The sequence below is a fragment of the Cololabis saira genome, chromosome 6 (assembly GCF_033807715.1).
Source record: "Cololabis saira isolate AMF1-May2022 chromosome 6, fColSai1.1, whole genome shotgun sequence".
NCBI classification, from domain to species: Eukaryota; Metazoa; Chordata; class Actinopteri; order Beloniformes; family Belonidae; genus Cololabis; species Cololabis saira.
In genome coordinates, this window is record NC_084592.1 from 3995333 (window position 1) to 4018824 (window position 23492).

General features: G+C 43.1%; 1 protein-coding gene across 1 annotated transcript in view; it reads right to left on the reverse strand.

The window, feature by feature from the left end:
• Positions 1–333: 333 nt before the first annotated feature.
• The window catches only part of klf7b (Kruppel like factor 7b), a 144625-nt gene continuing 121466 nt past the window's right edge, over positions 334–23492 (reverse strand). The window contains exons 3-4 of the mRNA XM_061724336.1: positions 22495–22618; positions 334–2665 (exon numbers count right to left, since the gene is read on the reverse strand). Of these exons, the coding sequence (XP_061580320.1) occupies positions 2614–2665; positions 22495–22618 (176 nt within the window). The 3' untranslated portion in view covers positions 334–2613. The remainder of the gene's footprint in view (positions 2666–22494; positions 22619–23492) is intronic.

The following is a 23492-nucleotide window of genomic DNA, read 5'->3' on the forward strand; positions in this document are numbered from 1 at the left end:
TCTTTAATACTTCTGTCTGCAAACTCACTGTATGTACGGAAGAGTATTAGGGCCATGCAAGAGAAAAAAAATTTGAGAGTGGAAGATTTTTTTTTTATTGTGCACTTCGAGAAAAAAGTCGTAATGTCGAGAAAAAAGTCTAAATGTCGTGATTAATGTTGAAATACAATTTCGAGAAAAAAGTCGAAATTTCGTGAATAAAGTCGAAATTTCGCCTTTTTTCTCAACATTTCAACTTTATTCACGCAAATTTTGATTTTTTTCTCGAAATTGTATTTCAACATTAATCTCGACATTTCGACTTTTTTCTCGACATTTCGACTTTTTTCTCGAAGTGCATAATGAAAAAAGAATCTTCCTCCTCTAAAATATTATTAGTATTTTTCTCCTGCCTGGCCCTGATACTCTTCCGTACTGTATGTGACTGTTAGTTGTTTTAATATTTAATCTGCTCTGACTGCTTTACTTTAGATTATTGCTAATGAAAACACTGATAACTACACTTTGCTGTATATAACCAGATTCTAAGAAGTAAAACTCTGATTAAATGAGAGGCCCAAACTGCAGCGAGGGTTATGTGGGTAATTATTGGAGCCGAGAACAAGCTGATTTCTCACTTCAAAGGATTTGGAATCGTTTGTTACCTCCAGCCGAGAGCTATAAGATACTCCTCTACTAAACAACAGTATCTAAATTCCTACTGTGAAAAAAGATTTGGGAGCAGAACATATAATTCCAGGAAGAGTATTAGTGTGTGTGTTCATGAGCTGGAGTGTGTGTAGATCTGCAATAAAGCCTGTCATGCAATGTTTTATTTTCCGGCTCTGTTAATTAGTTTAAAAATTATTTTCCTAAATCTTATTCGTCTTATCTCGAGAGGGAGCCGTGAGCGCAGGAACTGTCGTGTGTTTGTGTGTTAACGGAGTATGTGTGCTTGTTCTGTATGCAAAGTGTAGAGTGAAATTGAATTGTTTCTTTTTTGTAGGTTTTTTTGTGTTGTATTTTTCCAGTCTTTTTATGATTTTTTTTCTTTGTGTTGCTTTTTTCCGTATTTATCGCGGTAGAAAAAAAAAGCACAGATAACATTGAAAAAGTCAGTGCAGTCAATGGATACGAAACAGGCAAATTTGACAGGTTGAATGGGACCATGTCTGTTCAGAACCAACAGGCAATGGTCGCTCAGCATCTTCAGTCCCACGTGGTCACACGGTGCAACCAAAGATCTTCCACCTCTGTTCTGCACTACGGTGCTGCCAGGGAGATGGATCTCAGAGTCTGTGAAAGCGCACATGGATAACCTTCGGAATAACAATAATAATAACAATAAAAAAAGACCCCAAAAAAAGGTTTTCCAGTTCCAAGCGAGTCCTCTTCCTGACTGGTAGAGTACGAGACCATTGGAGGTCGTATCGAGATTTTGTTTTTCAGCTGCAGTTGAGTTGGAGGGCAGAAAGAGCAGCACAGAAAAATGAAGACCTTTCAGCTCTCTGCTTTTATTCCACTCCAAATAAAAACACAAATTCCCTTTTCTGAGAGTTGATTGTGTTTTTTTTTAGTCTTTCCACATCTGCTGATTCCTTCCAGACTGTAGATGCAAGAGTCGGTGCACATGGGGGTTTTTAAAAGACCAACAACGCTTTCGTTCTCATCCCACACATTCCTGCTGAAGTCATCTTCAGATTTTCAGTTCTTTTGTTTTTTTTTTTTCTAAAAACACATTTCAGTGAGTTTTAAGACATTTTTTCTCCAAGAGAGAAAAGAGCAAAGTGTCATTCGTTTTTGATAACAACAATAAGAATTATCATCGTCCTCTAAGTAGAAAAAAAGGGAAGAAAGTGTCGCTGCGCATTTTCTGTCAGATGGCCTGCGGAGGCGGCAGGCAACTCAGTGAAGGTTGAGAGATGCAAACGCCCTCTGGTGGAGAGGCAGAGAACTGCAGCGGCATGACCGAGGCAATGATTCGATTGTCAGCCATGCTTTATAGTCTTACAGTCTCTCGCTCCTGCAGAACGGGCATTGTTGTTTTCTTCACGTAGATTACAGAGGCTGACTGCGGCAGATGATGGTTTCTTACGTTCCGTGTATGAAAAAACAGCAACGAGAAAAATCAAAAAAGTTGAGTATATGACTTCAAAAAACCGGCAAAAGCACTAATAGCTAACGTTTGGATATTTCCCCCACCAGACTGCTTCCTCACCAAAGTGACTCAATAATGTAAACACACTGAATAAAGAGAAAGAAAATAAGGCGACGCAATGTTTCGTCAAGCGAGTTAAGTAGTTATTGGTTTGGCAGTGTCCAAGCCCCCAGAGCAGCGTGAGAGATGCCGGGGTTCACCGGGATGATGCATTCAAAGACGGGTGTGTGAAATGTTAACTATTGCAAAAATGCGAAATGTGTAATTTTTAAAGAAAAACAACAATCTAGCTGCTCCTTGTTTTCCTCCTCGTCCCGACTCCGATGGCCTTTTTGAGGCGACCGATTTATGGACAGGATGAACAAGGCGGGCGGTTGGTGGTGTGATTGCCCATCTTTCTCTCTCCTTTTACTTCTCCTCCTCCTCTTCCTCCTCTTCGTGCTCCTCCCACCCCGACTCCTCTGCTTGGTTTGCCCTCAGACGTGCCTCTTCATGTGCAGGGCCAGGTGGTCCGATCGAGAGAAACACCTGCAGAGAGAAAAAGAGATACCATGCGTGAAATTCTCATTTAACATTGAAAATATGCATGACATATGTGCTATGCACTGCAAAAACTCAGCAAAAAACAGAACAGTTTACAGCTACGCATGTGGACTTACTATTCATTTTTGTCCTTTAATTTTTTTAGATCAAAGTTGAGCTGTTTGGTGATCTTAACCATTAATTTGAGGAGTAAAGGGAGAAGCTTCCACCTCACACTCTTGTCTTAGAACACCATGCCAGCTTTGAAATACGGTATTGGCATCATTATGTTGACGGCGCCGTTTCTGCTGAAGGGTGACCTTCTCAAAATAGACTCCATCATGAGAAAATAAACTGATGATAATATTACTAATAATAATACTTTGAACCTTGAAAATATTAAAGTAAAGCTTGGATGAGTCTTCCAAATGGACAACGGTATCTCCAGATGAAGTTGTTTTTCTATTAGCAAGAGTCTTGGGTAACGACTAGCGGGCTGGAATTGAAGCATAGCCGAGCTCCTCCTTAAAGAGGACGTTGAGACGGCTGCCTTCAGCTTATCCAGTCAGCACAGACAACATTCCCAACCCAGCCGTTTGTTTGGCGGCTGTTCTGAGCACCTAACTGACGGCAGGGATGTCTTTGGCAGATCAAATTCACATTATTGGGACATCCCTAAGGATGGAGAGACATGCCAAGAGTTTGTGTATTGTTTATGTTATTATCAAGTACTGATAAAAACTTTGGCACTACAGTAATCCCTGGTTTTTAGCTGGGTTGCGTTCCAAAAAGAACCCATGATAAGTGAAATCCGTGAAGTAGTAACCTTTTTTTTTTTTTTTTTTTTACAATTACAAGGCTTCAAATTTGCGGAGATCAGCCCCGCCCCACCACGACCCGAGTAACTGGATTTGACCGGGAGAAAATGAAAAAGGATTATGAAAAAACATACATTAAGTACAGTAGGACAGATTGTGACTGGCGCGTATTTCCCTGCTCTTCTGAGCCGCTGCATCCTGACTCGCTCTGTAGCATCTTTTTCTCCTAAAGCCGCGGTACAGGTGTGTTTTTTCCAGAGAAGAACATAGTTATGGGTCGTTGTTGTGGCTCTTTTTTCTTCTGGACAAAAAGATTCTTCTAAAGCGACATGCACCATGGATTATATCTGAGACTGTAATGACCGATTCATCAAAGGTCCCATTCTTGAGCTGGTGCTGAAGCTCATTGGCCGTTCTCAGCACTGTTGCTAAGCAACCAACGTTATTGACACAGGAAGTGAAGAAGAGGGGAGACTGTTTAGCCAATCAGAATGCAGAACACGACATGCAAATCTGTGTAGCAGCGAGACGTGAAAGGTGAACCGCGATATGGCCAGGGATTACTGTATTGTTTACGCAATTATCAAGTACTGCTAAAAACTTTGGCACTATTGATTTTAAACTGGCGAGTCATCTTAATTCCATTCCTATTTGATGATAGAAGAATTAAGTCTGATTATTCAGGATTCAACACTGATCTCCAGCAAACAGGACAAACAGTAGCAGAGGGAACTGCCTCGGATAGGCATACAACCAAGCAGAGAGAGAAAAGATGTGATGCAGGCAGAGCAAAAACTAGACTAGTATCAGCACAAGACAGACGGAAGATGTGCGGTGTAGTAGCAAAGCTAAGGGAGGACTGTTGTCGGTTTTGAAGTACAAACGTGTCAGGGAGTGGTATGTGAGGACCCAGATGCAGGAGACCAGAAGGCAGGAGTTCCCAAAAACGGGGATTTATTTGTCAAAACAAAACCAAAAGCGCTGCAGTGCAGGATACAAAACCAGAACATGAACCTGACCAAAAAAACTACAAAAACTTGACGTGGAAAACACGGAGGAACAAACAGTACGGACCAGCAGGGAGCAAGGGAAAGACAAGACCAAACGGCTTAGCTCCGCATTATTTGCAAGACGTGATAGTGCCTTATGTTCCTGAGAGAGCTCTCTGTTCTCGGAGTGCAGGTTTACTCGTAGTTCCTAGAGTATCCAAATGTAGATTTGGAGGGCGGGTGTTCTGCTATCAGGCACCATTACTATGGAACCAACTTCCAATCTGGGTTAAGGATGCTGACACCACCTCCACCTTTAAAACTAAACTAAAACCTTTCTGTTTAGTAAAGCTTATAGTTAGGGTTTAGTAAACCTCTAGCTGGTGTTGGTAAATCTCTAGTTAGTGTAAACTCTAGTGTGTTAGAGTCAGTAGTCATAGTTGCAGCTATAGAACAAGACTATAATAGTTAGTCTCAAACATAGCTTCGTGGTAGATATGCTGCTATAGGCTTATGCTGCAGGGGGGCACCGACATGATCCACTGGGCGGTGCCTCTCACCCTTCTTCTCCTCTTCTCTTCCCTTCCTCTCTTCTCCATTACCATTTTTATTTATTATAAGTATCTCATAACTATCATTTTTGTCCATCGTTCCTGTAGTTTCTTGTGCTGGCCCCCTTTTTTTTCCTCTTTTGTGCATGTTTGCAGGCCGGAGCTTCGGGAGCTGCGTGCTTGCCTGCGGCCCCGGTCCCCCCCACCCCCGGTCATTCCGTTGCTGCTTCCACGTGCCTGTGCCAATTTCAAAGGAAATCCAAATAATCACTTCTAGCTTCTCACTTGTCTCACAGTCAAATGTTAAATGGACACAGAGCAAAAAGTCACTGCATTCAGGTATTTTGAAAAATAGTAGGTTTTGCCAGGGAGTTGGGGTTAATGCAGTTTACCTGACAGGGGAAAATGTATATTAGGCAGTGGGAATCTTTTTGAGACAGTTAAAACAAGTGAAATGCACCTTCAAACATTATAGGTTGTGATTAGTGAGCAAAATCTGAATGAATACTTGCCTAAATGTGGTGTCAGAAGCCAGGAGGAATAGAAGATTGAAGCAGACAGAATGCTAACACGCAAATCTAGTCATACACAGAAGTACCGGAGACGAGCCTCACTTCATTTTCAAACTGGTGAATTTAAGCTGTCCTTCTTTATCATATCACAGCAGTGAAAGCCAGCTCTAAAGATGAATAAAGGCCGGTTCAGCCTCAGTGGTTTCCTAAACATGACTCAATCATGGTCATAAATCACAGCAGGGCTGCAATCAGTCCTCCAGCTCAGAGTAAAATACAACTGTAGAGACTAATTAGATATGCAGTGTGATCACGGAGGCTACTGCACCAGGGCTGGCGGTGCACTCCGACGGGCCATTTAACTCAGCTCCGAGTTCACCTGATGACATAAAACCAGATGCTGCTGATGGATAATATACTGTAAGATTCACAATGTCACAAGTACCTGTATTTTAGTTCTATTACTTTATTCGCTTTATTGATTGTAAGCACATTAAAGGTGAACATCCAATTTAACATTCAACATAAATGACACGACTAAAGGAGAGGCAAAACAAAATGTGGGCAAGATGAAAATGAGAAATTAAAAATTCAATTTGCCAGAGGCTTTATTCATTATTAATTAGTCAAGCCTATTATATGTGTGTTTGTGCGTGTGTGTTTAGGGTGGCTGTTGTTCAATCCAGATATAAGCAGACAAAGAGCTAAACACTAAAGGTTGCTTCTGAATGTGATTCATGCTCCTAAGTTTCAGAATCTGCAGGCAGCCGCATTTGATTCTACGCTGACCTACTGTACCATAAAGCATAAATTCATGCAAGATCTGATTAAAGATGAACTAGTATCCGCTGCATGTTATCCTCTTAGTCTTGCTTTCAGAGTCAAAAAGCTGTGTGGTTTATGTCTCAGCTGCCATTTAAAGATTGTTCCAAGTGAAAGAATATTATTATCTTATAAAAAGAGGCTGCAGAGTTAAGTCTTTGAAAACAAATTTTCCTTTCATTTTTATTATATTTGATGAGACTCAACAAGTATTTTCTTTCATCACTGTGCATCTTATCAACATTAAGATTGCTGGCAACCGATAAGACATGAATAGGACAATAACGTCTAACGCCATCACAAGGCACATAGAAGAAATACCAGAACGTAGTTAGGAAAGTTAACTAAAAGGAACAATGCAAGCCTCAAATGTCCTGTCTGATGTGTCATATCCCTTGAAAAAGCTCACCATTACAACACGCAAAGTTATCAGACTGATGTTGAAACAGAAGAGTATCTACACATCCGTGAACATCCCCCCAACCCAACTTTTTTGAGATGTGTCCACCCGGCCATCAAGTTCAAAGTGACCTAATATTTCAAATGAAATGGTAAAATGTCTCACTTTCAACATATGCTGGAGTTCTATGTGAAAAAAGGTGGGTTCATGAGCATTGTTTCAACTTTTCTGGACTGGGATTCTACATCGATGTTTAGTTGTTACCCATCACATAGGCACTAAACATATAGTTGCGAAACGGACTCCTGATCTCCTTTATCCTCCGACTCTCTCTAAGGTTCTTGTTTTATATGTCCATGAGCTGATCCCGGAATACTGACGTTCATTTCTTGTTGCTCTTTAACCCGCAGACACATTAAAATATCTAACTTAGGTCATTTCCATAAGCTAAATCTGAGCTAAGGCTGAGCTTAGGGACCTGGGGGACCTGGGGGACCTGGGGGACCTACGGGACCGCCTTGTGAAGTGGTGCAGGGAGAACCACGTAGCGAAGACGAAGGAGATGGTGGTGGACTTCAGGAGGAACAAGCCCCTGTCCTGCCCCCTCCAGCATCAGTGGGACAGATGTGGATTTAGTGGACTCTTCCAAGTACCTGGGTGTAAAGGCTGAGTTATGGTTCTGCGTCAAAACGACGGCGTGCCTACGGCGTGTGGTACGCGTCGACGCGTACCACACGCTGTTTTTTGTACAATAGTTGTCCTTATCTCTTTGATTCACTGTGACCGGAAAAAGTCGGATAAACCATCCAGGAAAAGATCGCGAATTAGCGGTCATGGGGGGTACTGCACCACGGAGAAATGGAGTGACGGAGAAGTCCGAAGGTTCACGACGGCGTCACCGTGACGGCGTCACGGTGACGGCGTAGGCACAGCATCGATTTAACGCAGAACCATAACTCAGGCTTAACACTAAACAATGAACTGGGCCGGTCCACCAGCACCGAGGCCGTCTACAAGAAGGGCCTGAGCCGGCTTCACTTCCTGAGGAGGCTCAGGTCCTTCCATGTCTGGAACAAGATGCTGCGGCAAAGGACGCCAACGTCAAGGCAAAGGACGCCAACGTCAAGGCAAAGGACGCCAACGTCAAGGCAAAGGACAAACTCATCAGGAAGGCAGAGTCTGTTGTTGGCTCTAAGCTTGTCCCCCTGGAAAAGGTGGTGGAGGAGAGGATGCTAGCAAGACTGCTGGCTATCATGGTCTATGATAGCCAGCAGTCCATGATTCATGGACCATCACTCTCACCCCTCTACAAAACACTGGACAAGCTGAAGAGCAGCTTCAGCAACAGACTCACCATCCTCGCTGCTCTAAGGAACGATACAGGAAATCTCTCCTACCCACTGTAATTAGACTATATAACTCATCCACCTGTCAGAACCACGATCACACACTTGGACTGGATCTGCCTGTGACTTTACACTCTGACTCTTGCCACACAACCGTACCTATTTATTTATCTTGTTTATTTATCTTATCTATTTTTCAAGTGTCCAAGTGTATTTTCTTTATCCTCCGACTCTCTCTAAGGTTCTTGTTTTATATGTATCTACCTACCTACCTACCTACCTACCTACCTACCTACCTACCTACCTACCTACCTACCTACCTACCTACCTACCTACCTACCTACCTACCTACCTACCTACCTACCTACCTACCTACCTACCTACCTACCTACCTACCTACCTACCTACCTACCTACCTACCTACCTACCTACCTACCTACCTACCTACCTACCTACCTACCTACCTCCATGTAACTTGCACAGGTGAATCTCCTTATGTTAAGCCACACTTTGGGTTGGTTAGCAGCTTCATGAAACAACTTCAATTCAATTCATTCAATTCAATTTTATTTATATAGCGTCTAATACAACAGAGTTGTCTCTAGACGCTTTACAGAGACCCATACCCAGAACATGACCCCCGAGCAGTTATTACATAAACAATGGCAGGTAAAAACTCCCCTAGTGGGAGAAAAACCTTAAGCCAAACAGTGGCAAGGAAAAACTCCCCTTTAGGAGGGAAGAAACCTTGAGCAGGACCAGGCTCATCAGGGGGGACCCTCCTGCCGAGGGCCAGACTGGTGGGTCAGGGACGGCAACAGCACAGCAGGCAGGTGGAAGCAGCAACGGGATGACCGGGGGTGGGGACCGCAGGCCAGCACACAGCTCCCGAAGCTCCGGCCCAATCAGCAAGTCCCAGGTTGGGGTGCAGGGTCAGGAAAAGACTTGTGCTCCGTAATGCAAGCTACAAGCCACCCACGGCCACCTGCAGGACAAAAGAGAGAAAAGGGAGGAGAAGGGGGGGCCAGCAACGGGATGACCAGGGGTGGGGACCGCAGGCCAGCACGCAGCTCCCGAAGCTCCGGCCCAATCATCAAGTCCCAGGTTGGGGTGCAGGGTCGGGGAAAGGTTGAGAAGGGGCAGGGCCAGGGAGAGGAGTCTTGAGGGACGAACATTCTCCCCCGCCCAAAAGGGGCCGTTACCCTGCCCCCCTCACTCCCACACTGCAGGTTCCGGTGTCCGGCAAAGGATGCTGCAACATGGACAAAAGAGAGAAAAGGGAGGAAAAGGGGGGGCCAGCACAAGAAACCACAGGAGCGACTCTGACACACTAAAGTTTACACTACTTAGAGATTTACCAACACCAGCTAGAGGTTTACTAAACACTAACTATAGGCTTTACTAAACAGAAAGGTTTTAAGTTTAGTTTTAAAGGTGGAGGTGGTGTCAGCCTCCTTAACCCAGATTGGAAGTTGGTTCCATAGTAATGGCGCCTGATAGCAGAACGCTCGCCCTCCAAATCTACATCTAGATACTCTAGGAACTACGAGTAAACCTGCACTCCGAGAACGGAGTGCACGCCAGGTGAGCTGCCAGAGTATCTGATGTCGTGAACTAAAAAAGCTGTTGTAATTATTGCTGCATCTCACCTTTAAATCTGCACACCAACAGTGAAGACTGTAAAGGGCTTCGTTTGCAATCTTTCAAGAACAGACGTTGCCAAAACACTAATGAGTGCTGAGTCATCGAAACCAAAACACACCAACTTTGGCATTCTGGCAAAACACCCTTGATGGATGGAGGTTTTTATTTAACTTTTTTGTATTAGCTAAATACACGTGCTGTGAAAAAGAAAGTGCTAATATTTACAGAAAACATGCCGTTTCTGTACAGTTGAACTCTGCTCTTTGTTGTCTGTTGTCTGGTGTTTCCCGTCAGCTCGTCGCCGGCCATGTGGTACCTACAGTAAACCTTCACTGATCTGTACTGGACAGATGGCCATGCCAGCTACTGTTTCACTGTTGGGGGGGTGTAGCAGCCAGTCCAGCTGGTACCCCCTTCCACCCTCCTCCCCTTCTCTTAACACACACACACACACACACACACACACACACACACACACACACACACACACACACACACACACACACACACACACGCTTCCTTCTTATCCTCCCCTCTTCTTTTTTTGTCCTCTTCGTTATCATTCCTCCTCCTTCCAGCTCCATGAAAACATCAGGGGGTCTTTGCTTGATTAGGCAGGATTAATAACATACTCCCATGTGTGTGTGTGTGTGTGTGTGTGTGTGTGTGTGTCCAGGAGAAATTGTGTCACGTCAAACATTCTATCAAATGTTAACTTCTGTGTTGTTGCACTTTTAGCCATTATCATGCTAATATTGAGTGGACTCCGCCCACCACAGATGTGTGCATGGGTTTGAGTGTGTAGTTCTGTGTGTGCTTGTCTATTACTGTATTGATCTACGTGCATCTTAGTTGTGTGATGCTGGATATTTCATCCATCTTGTTTTATGAGCTCCAGAATACCCAAAACAGAAATATTAGCGATTCTAGGGCTGTAATTGTGTGTATTGTCGAAAACTAAATCAAAGGTGTTGCACACAGTGAATTTTGACTTGATGATGTACAGTAGAGACATATAATCCTCAAGGTTGAGAAACATTTAAGTACATCAAATCAAGTCTTTCTAGACACATCAACCCAAACTACCTGCTTCATCAACGGTTTTAAGCTGAACCACTGAAATTAAGGACATTATTAGTGCATTCAGCTAGGTTTATACATTTCAGTGTTAAAAAACTCCATTAAAAACAACCCCCACCCCCAAAAGTGTATTATCCAAACAGTCATTTTATTTTTGGGAACAGGGTATAACTTAAGAAATGAAACTCATGCCATTCATCCACACACCCACACAAGCCACCCACCCACCCACCCGTCCACCCACCCGTCCACCCATCCATCCATCCATCCATCCATCCATCCATCCATCCATCCATCCATCCATCCATCCATCCATCCATCCATCCATCCATCCATCCATCCATCCATCCATCCATCCATCCATCCGTCCAACCATCATGTCACTGTGGCACTGTACACCCTGGACATGTCACCGGTCGGTCACAGAGAAACTTAACATATAACATATACTTTATAATATGCTGACAGTCATTTTAGATGCTGGAGTATCCATCAGCTGTATCCCCGCCCCCAAGGGGAATGTTGGACAAGAGCCATACTGGAGCTGAAACACTCTGTTAGGAATAATTTGATCCCTGACACACTGTGACACAATGTGCATTGAAATGTTCCTTGACAGTTGTGATGAGTTTTAAGGTGCTTTCAGACCTGTGGCCCGTTTGTTTTGTTCCGATTCAGGGGCTAAATCGATACAGTTGTTTCGTTTTTCGTTGGTGGCGTTTGTGTTCACAAGGCAACCGTCTGTAGAGGTTCATAGCTGTTAACAAATGCCATGAGAACCAACTGTTCTCTCGTTGGTCAGTATTGAATGCGGAAGGAGTTTCCTCTTCCGTACCCCGTGAAAAACAACAACTATGGAGTATCGTGAGCGAGTGTGGCTAGTTTGTTTCTGTGTGTTTCTGTGCTCTGTGTGGATTCTGTTCTCACTGCAAACGAACCGCTCCAGGTCTGGAATGGAAGCGAGCCGAGACCACCTCTCCTAGGATCTCGGCTCGCTTGTTTTGTCCCGCATCCAAGCACGATTGCTGTGTTCACATGTACCAAACAAACTGATCTTTAGGGGGAAACGCTCCCTGTTTCAGATCAACTGCTCCAAACGGGACAGGTGTGAAAGCACCCTAAATTTAAGTTTTAAGCATATGTCAGAGTCAACGAATGAGTAGGACCTTTGCTTCAGACCCCCCGTTGGAAGCAAAGGCCCCCACGACTCACGTCTGGACCGTCTGAGGTTGGCGGGGCCTCAGCTGTGCGTACAAGTGAATCAGCTAATTTCTGTGCTGTTGTGTGACCAAGCGCCTGAACAATGACATATTCACGTGAGCCAACATGACTGCATGTGAACGTCTTTGTGTTTTTGCATACTGTGCTTGTGCATGTGTGTGTGTGTGTGTGTGTGTGTGTGTGTAAAGGAGCTAATACAGTCCCAGCTCTCAGCCGGGATTAGAGGATTCCAGCAGGTTTCTTGGGGGTTTTATGCCTAAAACCCAAACTAGAGGGAACCAAAAACAGCCAATTACACTGTCTCTAGGGCGAAAGTTTCCGTGGGGGTGTTGGGAAGGTAGAGCAAACACACACACGCACACATACAGTATACACACACACACACACACACACATTTGCAGAGAGGGGGTGTATGTTCAAGTGGAGCTGGCATTTGGTGCCACTCAATTAGCTGCGATCTGCTTGCCAATAGCCAGAATCCATTAAAAAGGAGCATGAGTAAGCACACACACCCACCCACCCACCCACACACACACACACACCCACCCACACACACACACCAAGCAGTGACAATGTAACTAGCAGACTAACAAACACATCGCTGGCTTTGCTCCGTCAGGCTTTCAGTCTGCCTTTGGTTTAGGACTTGTGCGTCCTTATCTGCTTCTCTTTTGTTTCTCTCAGACGTGAGTCGGTAAAACAAACACATTGACGTGGGATCAATAAACAAAACCCCGTACCGCCGAGCAGATAGCACGACCTGAAAGTCAATACATTTGCAGTTACTTTCCGAGCACGGGCATGTTCTGCATGCACACACTTCTCCCTGCTTTGTAATACAAATCCACTAGGAACTAACTTCATTTAAAACAATAACAATGCTTATCATTAAATTGACTACACCATAAGCCACTGTGTTGAATCTTTATTATCCTGCCAGATAACACCTCAACTGAGCTCTTCCTGCAGAGCTGAGAACAAAGGAAAAGTCTTTAAGAAAATGCTCACGTCAAAACGACTCATTTGCATTATTTTGTCTTTATCTTTGTTGATTTAGAATATTGGATTTTCTGGTGTGTAAGAAAGGAAGTTTATTCTTTTGAAGCTCATTACAGTGTCTCATTGCCACATGAGATTCAATTCAATTCAATTCAATTTTATTTATATAGCGTCTAATACAACAGAGTTGTCTCTAGACGCTTTACAGAGACCCATACCCAGAACATGACCCCCGAGCAGATATTACATAAACAATGGCAGGTAAAAAACTCCCCTAGTGGGAGAAAAACCTTAAGCCAAACAGTGGCAAGGAAAAACTCCCCTTTAGGAGGGAAGAAACCTTGAGCAGGACCAGGCTCATCAGGGGGGACCCTCCTGCCGAGGGCCAGACTGGTGGGTCAGGGACGGCAACAGCACAGCAGGCAGGTGGAAGCAGCAACGGGATGACCGGGGGTGGGGACCGCAGGCCAGCACACAGCTCCCGAAGCTCCGGCCCAATCAGCAAGTCCCAGGTTGGGGTGCAGGGTCAGGAAAAGACTTGTGCTCCGTAATGCAAGCTACAAGCCACCCATGGCCACCTGCAGGACAAAAGAGAGAAAAGGGAGGAGAAGGGGGGGGCAGCAACGGGATGACCAGGGGTGGGGACCGCAGGCCAGCACACAGCTCCCGAAGCTCCGGCCCAATCAGCAAGTCCCAGGTTGGGGTGCAGGGTCAGGAAAAGACTTGTGCTCCGTAATGCAAGCTACAAGCCACCCACGACCACCTGCAGGTTCCGGTGTCCGGCAAAGGATGCTGCAACATGGACAAAAGAGAGAAAAGGGAGGAGAAGGGGGGGCCAGCACAAGAAACTACAGGAGCGACTCTGACACACTAAAGTTTACACTACCTAGAGATTTACCAACACCAGCTAGAGGTTTACTAAACACTAACTATAGGCTTTACTAAACAGAAAGGTTTTAAGTTTAGTTTTAAAGGTGGAGGTGGAGTCAGCCTCCTTAACCCAGATTGGAAGTTGGTTCCAAAGTAATGGTGCCTGATAGCAGAACGCCCGCCCTCCAAATCTACATTTAGATACTCTAGGAACTACGAGTAAACCTGCACTCTGAGAACGGAGAGCTCTGACAGGAACATAAGGCACTATCAGGTCTTGCAAATAATGCGGAGCTAAGCCGTTTTGGGCTTTATACGCAAGTAATAAAATTTTAAATTGGATTCTGAATTTTACGGGTAGCCAATGGAGCGACGCTAACACTGGAGAGACGTGGTCTCTCCTGCTAATTCCTGTCAGTACTCGTGCTGCTGCATTTTGGATCAGCTGGAGCCTATTCAGCAAATTACTTGGACATCCTGCTAACAACACATTACAGTAATCTAGTCTAGAAGATACAAACGCATGAACTAGTTTTTCTGCATCACTCTGTGAGAGGATTTTCCTAATCTTTGCAATATTACGGAGATGGAAAAAGGCTATTTTACAAACCTGATTGACATATGGTTTAAACGACAAATCCTGATCGAAAATAACACCAAGATTTCTCACAGTTGCACTGGAAGCCATCGCAACACCATCTAATCCCTTCCTAAGATGCTCTGGACCAAGAATGATAACCTCTGTTTTATCTGAATTTAGAAGCAGGAAATTTCTGGACATCCAGTCCTTGATGTCCCTAAGACATGCCTGAAGTTTAACTAACGGTTCTGTTTCATCCGGCTTCATAGACAAATAGAGCTGCGTATCATCAGCATAACAATGAAAGTGTATGCCGTGATTCTGGATTATACTTCCCAACGGCTGCATGTATAAACTGAACAAGATTGGCCCTAGCACTGAACCCTGCGGAACACCATAACAGACCCTTGACTGTTCTGAAGAAACCTCATGTACATGAACAAACTGGAACCTGTCAGATAGATATGATTTAAACCAACATAGAGCTGTCCCTTTAATCCCAACAACATGCTCTAACCTGTGCAGTAAAATGCCATGATCTATAGTGTCAAAAGCAGCACTGAGGTCCAGTAGAACCAGTATGGACACTAATCCCTTATCTGAGGCCATAAGGAGGTCATTCGTGACTCGAACAAGTGCTGTCTCTGTGCTATGATGCATTCTGAACCCTGACTGAAAGACTTCAAACAGATCATTTCTATACAAATAGTCACATAACTGGCTTGAAACTGCCTTTTCCAGAATTTTAGACACAAATGGAAGGTTGGAAATTGGTCTATAATTAGCTAAGGTGTCTGGGTCAAGAGAAGGTTTTTTAAGTAAAGGTTTAATTACTGCGACTTTGAAAACCTGTGGTACATATCCTAAACTTAGGGATAGGTTAATTTGGTCCAGTATTGTCGTACCAATAAGAGAAAAAACATGTTTGAATAGACGAGTCGGGATGGGGTCTAACATACATGTGGTTGACTTAGCTCTATTAACGAGTGAAGTCAGCTCAGGGAGGTCTATAGGATCAAAACAGTCTAGAGACAAGTCAGAGCCTAGGGAAGTCGCTAAAGCTGAAGAAACACCTACAACCGGCTGGTTGATTTCTTCTCTAATTCTCGCGATTTTACTGTTGAAGAAGCCCATAAAGTCCTCACTACTGAGAGCTGCAGGAATGCACGGCTCAACAGAGTTGTGACTCTTTGTCAGCCTGGCTACAGTGCTGAACAGAAAACGTGGGTTACTTTTGTTATCCTCTATCAGCGTTGAATAATAAGCTGTTCTGGCTTTGCGAATGGCTTTTTTATATACTATTAGAATATCTTTCCATTCACGATGAGAGTCTACAGACCTACAAGAGTACCACTTCCTTTCCATTTTACGCACGTTTTGTTTCAACATGCGGATATCTGAATTGTACCAGGGAGTTAAGCTCCTGTGGCTAGAAACCCTCCTTTTCAAAGGAGCAACTTCATCTAAAGCTGAATGCAACAAATCAGCAGTGTTACTAGCAAGGAAATCAACATCTGCAGAGGTAGAACCCAGGTCACTGGCCTCGACTACATCACTATTTCGCACTGTCGTAAGATAAGCAATGGCCTCCCTAAATTTAACAATAACTTCATCAGACAAACATCTGCTAAAATAATACCTCCTATTTTGCACTTCAACATCAACAAAATTAAATTCAAACGTTATTAAGTAATGGTCGGATAAAAGGGAGTTTACAGGTGACACCAACAGACCATCAGTTTCAACACCGTAGGTGAGAACGAGATCGAGAGTATGATTAAAACAGTGCGTCGGTTTATCCACTTTTTGTGAGATACCCATTGATTCTAGAAGAGAATCGAAGGCTAATTTAAGATTATCGCTTTCAACATCCATATGAATGTTAAAATCACCCACTATGATGAATTTATCTGTGCTGATCAATAATCCAGAAAGGAAATCTGAAAATTCAGACAAAAACTCCAGATACGCACCAGCAGGGGGCCGGTACACTACCACTAACACAACTGGCTTCTCTGATTTCCGGCTCGGAAATTTCAGACCAAGCATGAGGCTTTCAAATGTATTATAGTTGCACTTGGGTTCAATTTTTGTTTGGAGACCGGAGTTATAAATTGCTGCGACTCCTCCGCCTCGGCCCGTGCTTCTAGGAATGTGATGATTAAAGTAGCCGGGCGGAGTTGATTCATTCAAACTAACATACTCTTCCTCCTGTAACCATGTTTCTGTTAAGCAGAAAATATCACTCCTGCTCTCTGTAATTATATCATTTACTAACAGAGACTTAGAGCTTAATGATCGTATATTTAGTAGTCCGCATCTAATTTTTCGGTCTGTAATTGGTACCAAATGTGCATTGGTTTTAATTTTTACAAGGTTATCTTGGTTAACGCCTCTATAACGCTGCACCTGGTGAACTTTTGGAGGGCGGGGAACTGCAACCACTTCTATTTTGCTAGGCACCTGGCCAGAGTCGCCAATATCATGTAATCCTACAGTTTTAGAGTCGCTAATTACATAATGCAATCCTACAGTTTTGTTGGCAGGCGTTGGTCCTTGAGAAGCAACAGATGTGTCGCTGAGCCCTTTAAGACTACCCTTCCTCCGAACCGTCACCCAGCTGCCCTGCCTGGCCGGCTGCCGGGGAGCTGCAGGGGAGCGGTTACGCTCAGCTGCTACGGGCCGGTCCGCAGAGGATTCTATCGGACTATGGTCTAGTTGGCCAAACCGGACCTCTAACTGACTAAGCCTCGCCTCCAGCCCTGTTAAACTACAGCTCTGCATCCTGGCCTGGACCCTGCATTGTCAGGGGGAGTGTCTAATAACATTGGCCAGATTTCTAGACATAAGAGCTGCACCATCCCGGGTGGGATGAATGCCGTCCCTTCTAATCAGACCGGGCTTTCCCCAGAATGTCTCCCAGTTGTCAATAAAGTCCACGTCGTTTTCTGAACACCACTGAGACAACCAGCGGCGGAGCGAGAGCATGCGACTAAACATGTCATCGCTGGTCAGATTGGGGAGGGGGCCAGAAAAACCTACGGAGTCTGACATGGTTTTGGCGAAGTTACACACCGAGACAATATTCATTCTGGTTACTTCCGACTGGCGAAGACGGGAGTCATTAGCTCCGACATTGATGATAACTTTACCATATTTACGATTACCCTTTGCCAGTAGCTTCAAATTTGCTTCTATGTCGCCCGCTCTGGCCCCCGGGATGCACCTAACTAAGGTCTCTGGAGTCGGCTTCACATGTCTGACTATGGAGTCTCCAATCACCAGGGTCGGTTTCTCAACAGATGTGTCGCTAAGTGGGGAAAATCTGTTAGACACATGAAGCGGGTGGTGGTGTTCCGTGAGCCCTTTAAGACTAGTCTTCCTCCGAACCGTCACCCAGCTGCCCTGCCTGGCCGGCTGCTCGGGAGCTGCAGGGGAGCGGTTACGCTCAGCTGCTACGGGCCGGTCCGCCGCTAGCTTAGCCTGGTTAGCTGAGGAGGCTCTCGGACTATGGTTTAGTTGGCCGAACCGGACCTCTAACTGACTGAGCCTCGCCTCCAGCCCTGCAAATAAACTACACTTTAAGCACTTACCGTCTTCACTAAAGGAGGCAGAGGAATAACTAAACATTTCACACACTGAGCAGGAAAGAGGTGAAGCGGTGGGAGCCGGAGCGGCCATGCTAAGATGCTAACGGAGGCTAACGGACAGAAAATGTATCGGTGATTGGTGACAGTGAAAGTTACGGAAGAGAAAATGAGCGAGTGTTGAAATAAAGACAGTAATGTACCAGATATAGTGCTATTTTACCAGAAAACAGTCTAAGTTTTAGATAAAAAGTCGGGAGAGATCTGAGCCTGCAACGCCGTGAAACGGCAGCAGCACAGACCGCAAACACCAGGAAGTGACGCGATGCGTGACGCAATACGTTACCCAATCAGCAAGCAAGCAGATCATTCAGAGAGTCCTGTCTCCTAAGTGTCTCCTGTCTCCCCACATCGTTTTGGAAGTGTTGTGAACGTGTGTGGATGGATCATGCATCATCCATCCACACACTAACTGGATGGATTTCTGGATGCATGTAGAATGAAGCTGGATGAAAAATGTAGTTTACTTATCATTTATCAGAGACTCTGATTCCCCGCTGGATTATGTTGAATGTATTATAAAGTAATGTTTATTGGTCATTTTCAGGCACAAGTAAAATATTGTTGCACAGTGATATTACAGCAAACTGCTCCTATCACACCACGGATATAAACGGTACTTGAGTTGTAAAAAAACAATCAGGGGGGACGGTCGATTTGATCATATGGGGACGGATAATTTGTGCTGATTACAAATAATATAATATATTACAAATAATAGCAGTGACCAAAACACCTGCAGAAATACTGCAGGAATGACATAGCAGCAGTTAAATGCAGCCTTCTGTAAGCTTTAAATATCCACTGGGCTTACATCAAATACATCAAAACACAACAATAAAAAACACTTTTCTGAACTTATCAATATGACTCTGTCCTTCACAGGATAAGTAAAATGGATCACTGCAAAAACTCACAATCTTAACAAGAATATTTGTCTTATTTCTAGTTAAAATGTCTCATTTTAGTAAAAAAATCTCATTACACTTAAAACAAGACTCATCACTGGAAAAAACAACAATTTTCACCTGTTTCAAGTAGATTTTCACTTGAAATAAGTTGAAAAATCTGCCAGTTGAACAAGATTTTTTTTCTTGTAATGAGAAGATAAATCTTGTCCCACTGGCAGATTTTTCTACTTATTTCAAGTGAAAATTTACCTGAAACAGGTGAAAATTGTCACATTTTTCTGGTGTTATTTTTCTGGTGATGACTCTAAATGTTGAAATAGCAGTAAAACCACATTCATTGATGAAATGACATAAGGGATGGAAAGGAGGGATGGCAGTTTTACAGGGGGGATGATTTGGACCGTTTTTATTTCAGGGGGGGATGCCGTCCCCCCTCATCCCCCCTCAACTCCAGTATTGGCTATAACGGAGATGTTTTTAGAAAACGAACCGACCAACCCATTTGTGTTACCAGTTGTCAGTCCTATCCATGTTTGCTTTGTGAGATCAGTGAAGTAAACACTGTGATTAACTCAGAGTGAGTCTATACTCTCAAGGAAATGACTTGCTTCACCTTCCTGAGATGCATATGAGACTTTTATTGAAATAACAGGAAATGAAACATGATTTGTGAGTGCCGAGCTCACTCATCTGACCTGTTGTGGAAGCACACAACAACTTATAAACTCTGCTAACAGGGACGCTTCTGACTGGATAGACAAAACTTATGAAGATGTAGCGGGACCACTGCAGATAAACAATACATAGATAATTATGTTTATACATCTGTATCAAACAAGTCCATGGTAGTGGGAGCCTCGGCTGCAGCCTGCGCTGCAGGTGGATGTGCAACAGCCATGATCACTCTGTATTCTCCGCCATTTTCAAACCGGATAGATATGTTTGCTGTAATTGCTGTAAATGTGATTATTCAACAATTATCAGCTGCAGCTCACACAAGGCCTGCTCTATGAATAGTGTCGCCACCTGTCCCTGGAAATTGGGAATTAAAAGTTGCGTTCCGTATTGAATCGATACGGATATTATGCTCTTATTTATTGATCATAAATTGTCATAATATACAGGTGAATGTCAGAAAATTTGAATATATTGCATAACTTCATTCGTAGTAAATTCAACTAAAGGTGAAACAAATATATTATTTCCCACTACATTCAAAGTGAGATATTTCAAGCCTTTATTTGTTATAATTTTGATGATTATGGCTCACAGTTTATGAAAACCCCAAATAAAAATTTTCAATTTTAATATTATATGAAATCAATAAACAATTCAATCATCAAAATTATAACAAATAAAGGTTTAACATATCATGCTTTGCATGTAATGAGACTATGTAATATATTAGTTTCACCTTTTAAGTTGAATTATTGAAATAAATGAACTTAGTTTATTTAGTTTAGTTTAGTTTATTGTTTTAAAAATATACAGGAAATATCAAATATAAATACTATAGGTGCAGGAAGAGGTAAAAAACCCAATGGGCTTATTTGAAGCCTCCACCCAAGTTATTAAAATGTCATGTGTTATAAAGAACACAAGATTAACATACAAAAAGTATAACTACACAAAAGTGATGGCAAACTAATAATGCAATATATAAATAATACATGTGTGTCAGTGTGCATGGGACATTGTTTTTACAACTTATATTACTTATATTGACTCCTGAGCAAATAAGACGGTATATGTCACTATGAGTGAAACACAAAAATAAAAAATAAAAAAAAAGAACATGGATACATGTACAACTTTTACACCATATTCTAATTTCCCGACCTTCACCTGTATCTATATTCTACATCTTTGCTGGACGTAAATAGCATAGGAGGTTATTTCAGCTGCTAGTATGGTTGTCTGTCTGTACAGTCATGCAAGTTCAATGCTATTAAAGCACTTTAAACTTAGTTTTTTCATATAAAATAAATACATTTCTATGCAGTTTAGACGTTTTGGGGACGTCCCTTTTTTTTGGCGCCTGCGCTGCTGAAATGGGGGCGTCCCTTATTTCTATTTCTGACAGGTGGCGACCCTACCTATGACTGAAGTACAGTAACCAGACGGGGCTCAGCGCTGCAGGTGCAGCGCAGGGAGCAGGGAGCAACTGTACAAGTGTGACTTTGAAATGACACTGAGTTTCTACCCTGATTGTCACTCAGCTCCATGAGCTTCAAAGTTTTTCCTTTCTCTTTTTTGAACCCCAAATGTCCTGTTGCATTACATGTGAGCAAAAGCCTGCGAGACACGTAACGAGACAGGGAGCCTGTTGCCCGGCAACAGCAACAGCTGGACCAGTTACGGGCCCGGCCGTGGCCTTGACCAGGACTAGCCCAACACTCAAGGCTCCTCTCAGCCAGCTGGGGAAACAGATTTCCCTTTAACACAGACAAGTATTTTTCTGCAGCTACTATTCTTTTTTTACCAACCACATCCCGAAGACATTTCTAAAACCATGAATTGCCCCATCTAACATTTGTGGGAATTCCCTGGAGTATTTACCTGGACACATGCGGAAGACCAACAACAACACAACTGTATTTTTCTTTCTGTGCTTGGTTAAACACTGAAATAAGACCTGGAAACAGGCATTGTGGCATAGAATTGTCAAATTGGTTTAATTCACCGTACGAATTGTTACAGATTACTTTTGTAATCCTGTATTTGACCAAGTATTTCTACGTTTTGACCATATAGAAACGTAATTTTTGCCATTTTAAGAATGATATGTACCTGCTGAATCTACACTGCAAAAACTCAAAATCTTAACAAGAATATTTGTCTTATTTCTACTTAAAATGTCTCATTTTTAGTAAAAAAGAGACTCATTATCAGAGTAAAAAAGACGCATCACTGGAAAAAAAAACAATTCTCACCTGTTTCAAGTAGATTTTCACTTAAAATAAGTAAAAAAAATCTGCCAGTGGAACAAGATTTTTTTGCTTGTAATGAGAAGATAAAACTGGCAGATTTTTCTACTTATTTCAAGTGAAAATTTACTTGAAACAGGTGAAAATTGTCAAATAACAAGTTATTTTTCTGGTAATGACTCTTGTTTTTAGTTTAATGAGATTTTTTGACTGAAATGAGACATTTTAACTAGAAATAAGACAAATATTCCTGGTAAGATTTTGAGTTTTTGCAGTGTACTGCCCTTACTTTTTAGCAACTTGTGCTTTTTATTATTTTACCTCTTTTCTTATCATTTTATTTCATTGTATTTGTTATTTACTGTTTAATTGTGTAATGTTGATGTAAAGCACTTTGAATGACCTTGTGTTGAATTGTGCTATACAAATCAACTTCCCTTGCCTTAACTAACGTGCATGTGCTCCCATGCGTGCTGCAGTGTAGCAGTGTTGTGTACATGAGGATGCTTGCTGTTTACCTGTCGCAGTGGTTGCACTTGAAGGGCTTGGCTCCGGTGTGTTTGCGGTAGTGTCGCGTCAACTCGTCACTCCGGGCAAAGCGCCATTCACAACCTTCCCATGAACACTTGTAGGGCTTCTCACCTGAGAGGGTGCAGGAGAAAAGGAGGGAAAGGGGAGAGGCCGTCACATTTTATTACACTTTCTACATCTGATTTCACATGTCTAAACCAGTGTCTCCCAACCTGGGGTCCTCCCCCCCTGGGGGGGCGCCAGAGATCTCTGGGGGGGCGCAAAACTTTGTCTGCTTTGAAATCATGCAGTTGTAAAAATTCTATTTGCGAAAGAGTCATTCATAAGACATTGTTAGGAATAAATAATGAATGTCTTGAATATTTTTTGTGTTTTTTATACACTGGTGACAAACAAAGGAAATTATTTCATTCCTTATTATTATATCATTATTCAACATTTAATCAACTCCGACAGGTTGTTAAAGGAAAAATGTTAAAAAATGTTGGTCTCATATTAAAAGAGACATTTTTCAGAAATATGTTTATGTCCTTTTGTCTGTATTTTATGCATTGGTGACATTGGAGAAAAACAAAGTCATATGTATACAGAGTAAACCAAAGAGAAATATATAAAAAAACATAATTAATGTTCATTTTTTCAATTAAAGACCATTTTGGTGCTAGTACGTACGGGTCAGGGGCCCGGCTGGTCTTAGACACAAGTAGGAAACAAGGAAAAAAGGTTGGGAACCACTGGTCTAAACTACAGCTGTTCACTAATAGACAGGTTGCCACCCCTAGCTCTCTCACTCTCTCTGTCACACACACACGCACGCACGCACGCACGCACGCACGCACGCACGCACGCACGCACGCACGCACGCACGCACGCACGCACGCACGCACGCACGCACGCACGCACGCACGCACGCACGCACACAGCCCAGGGACCGGCCGGGCGGAGCAGTTTTAATACAACGGGCATTTCAATGAGCCAACACACT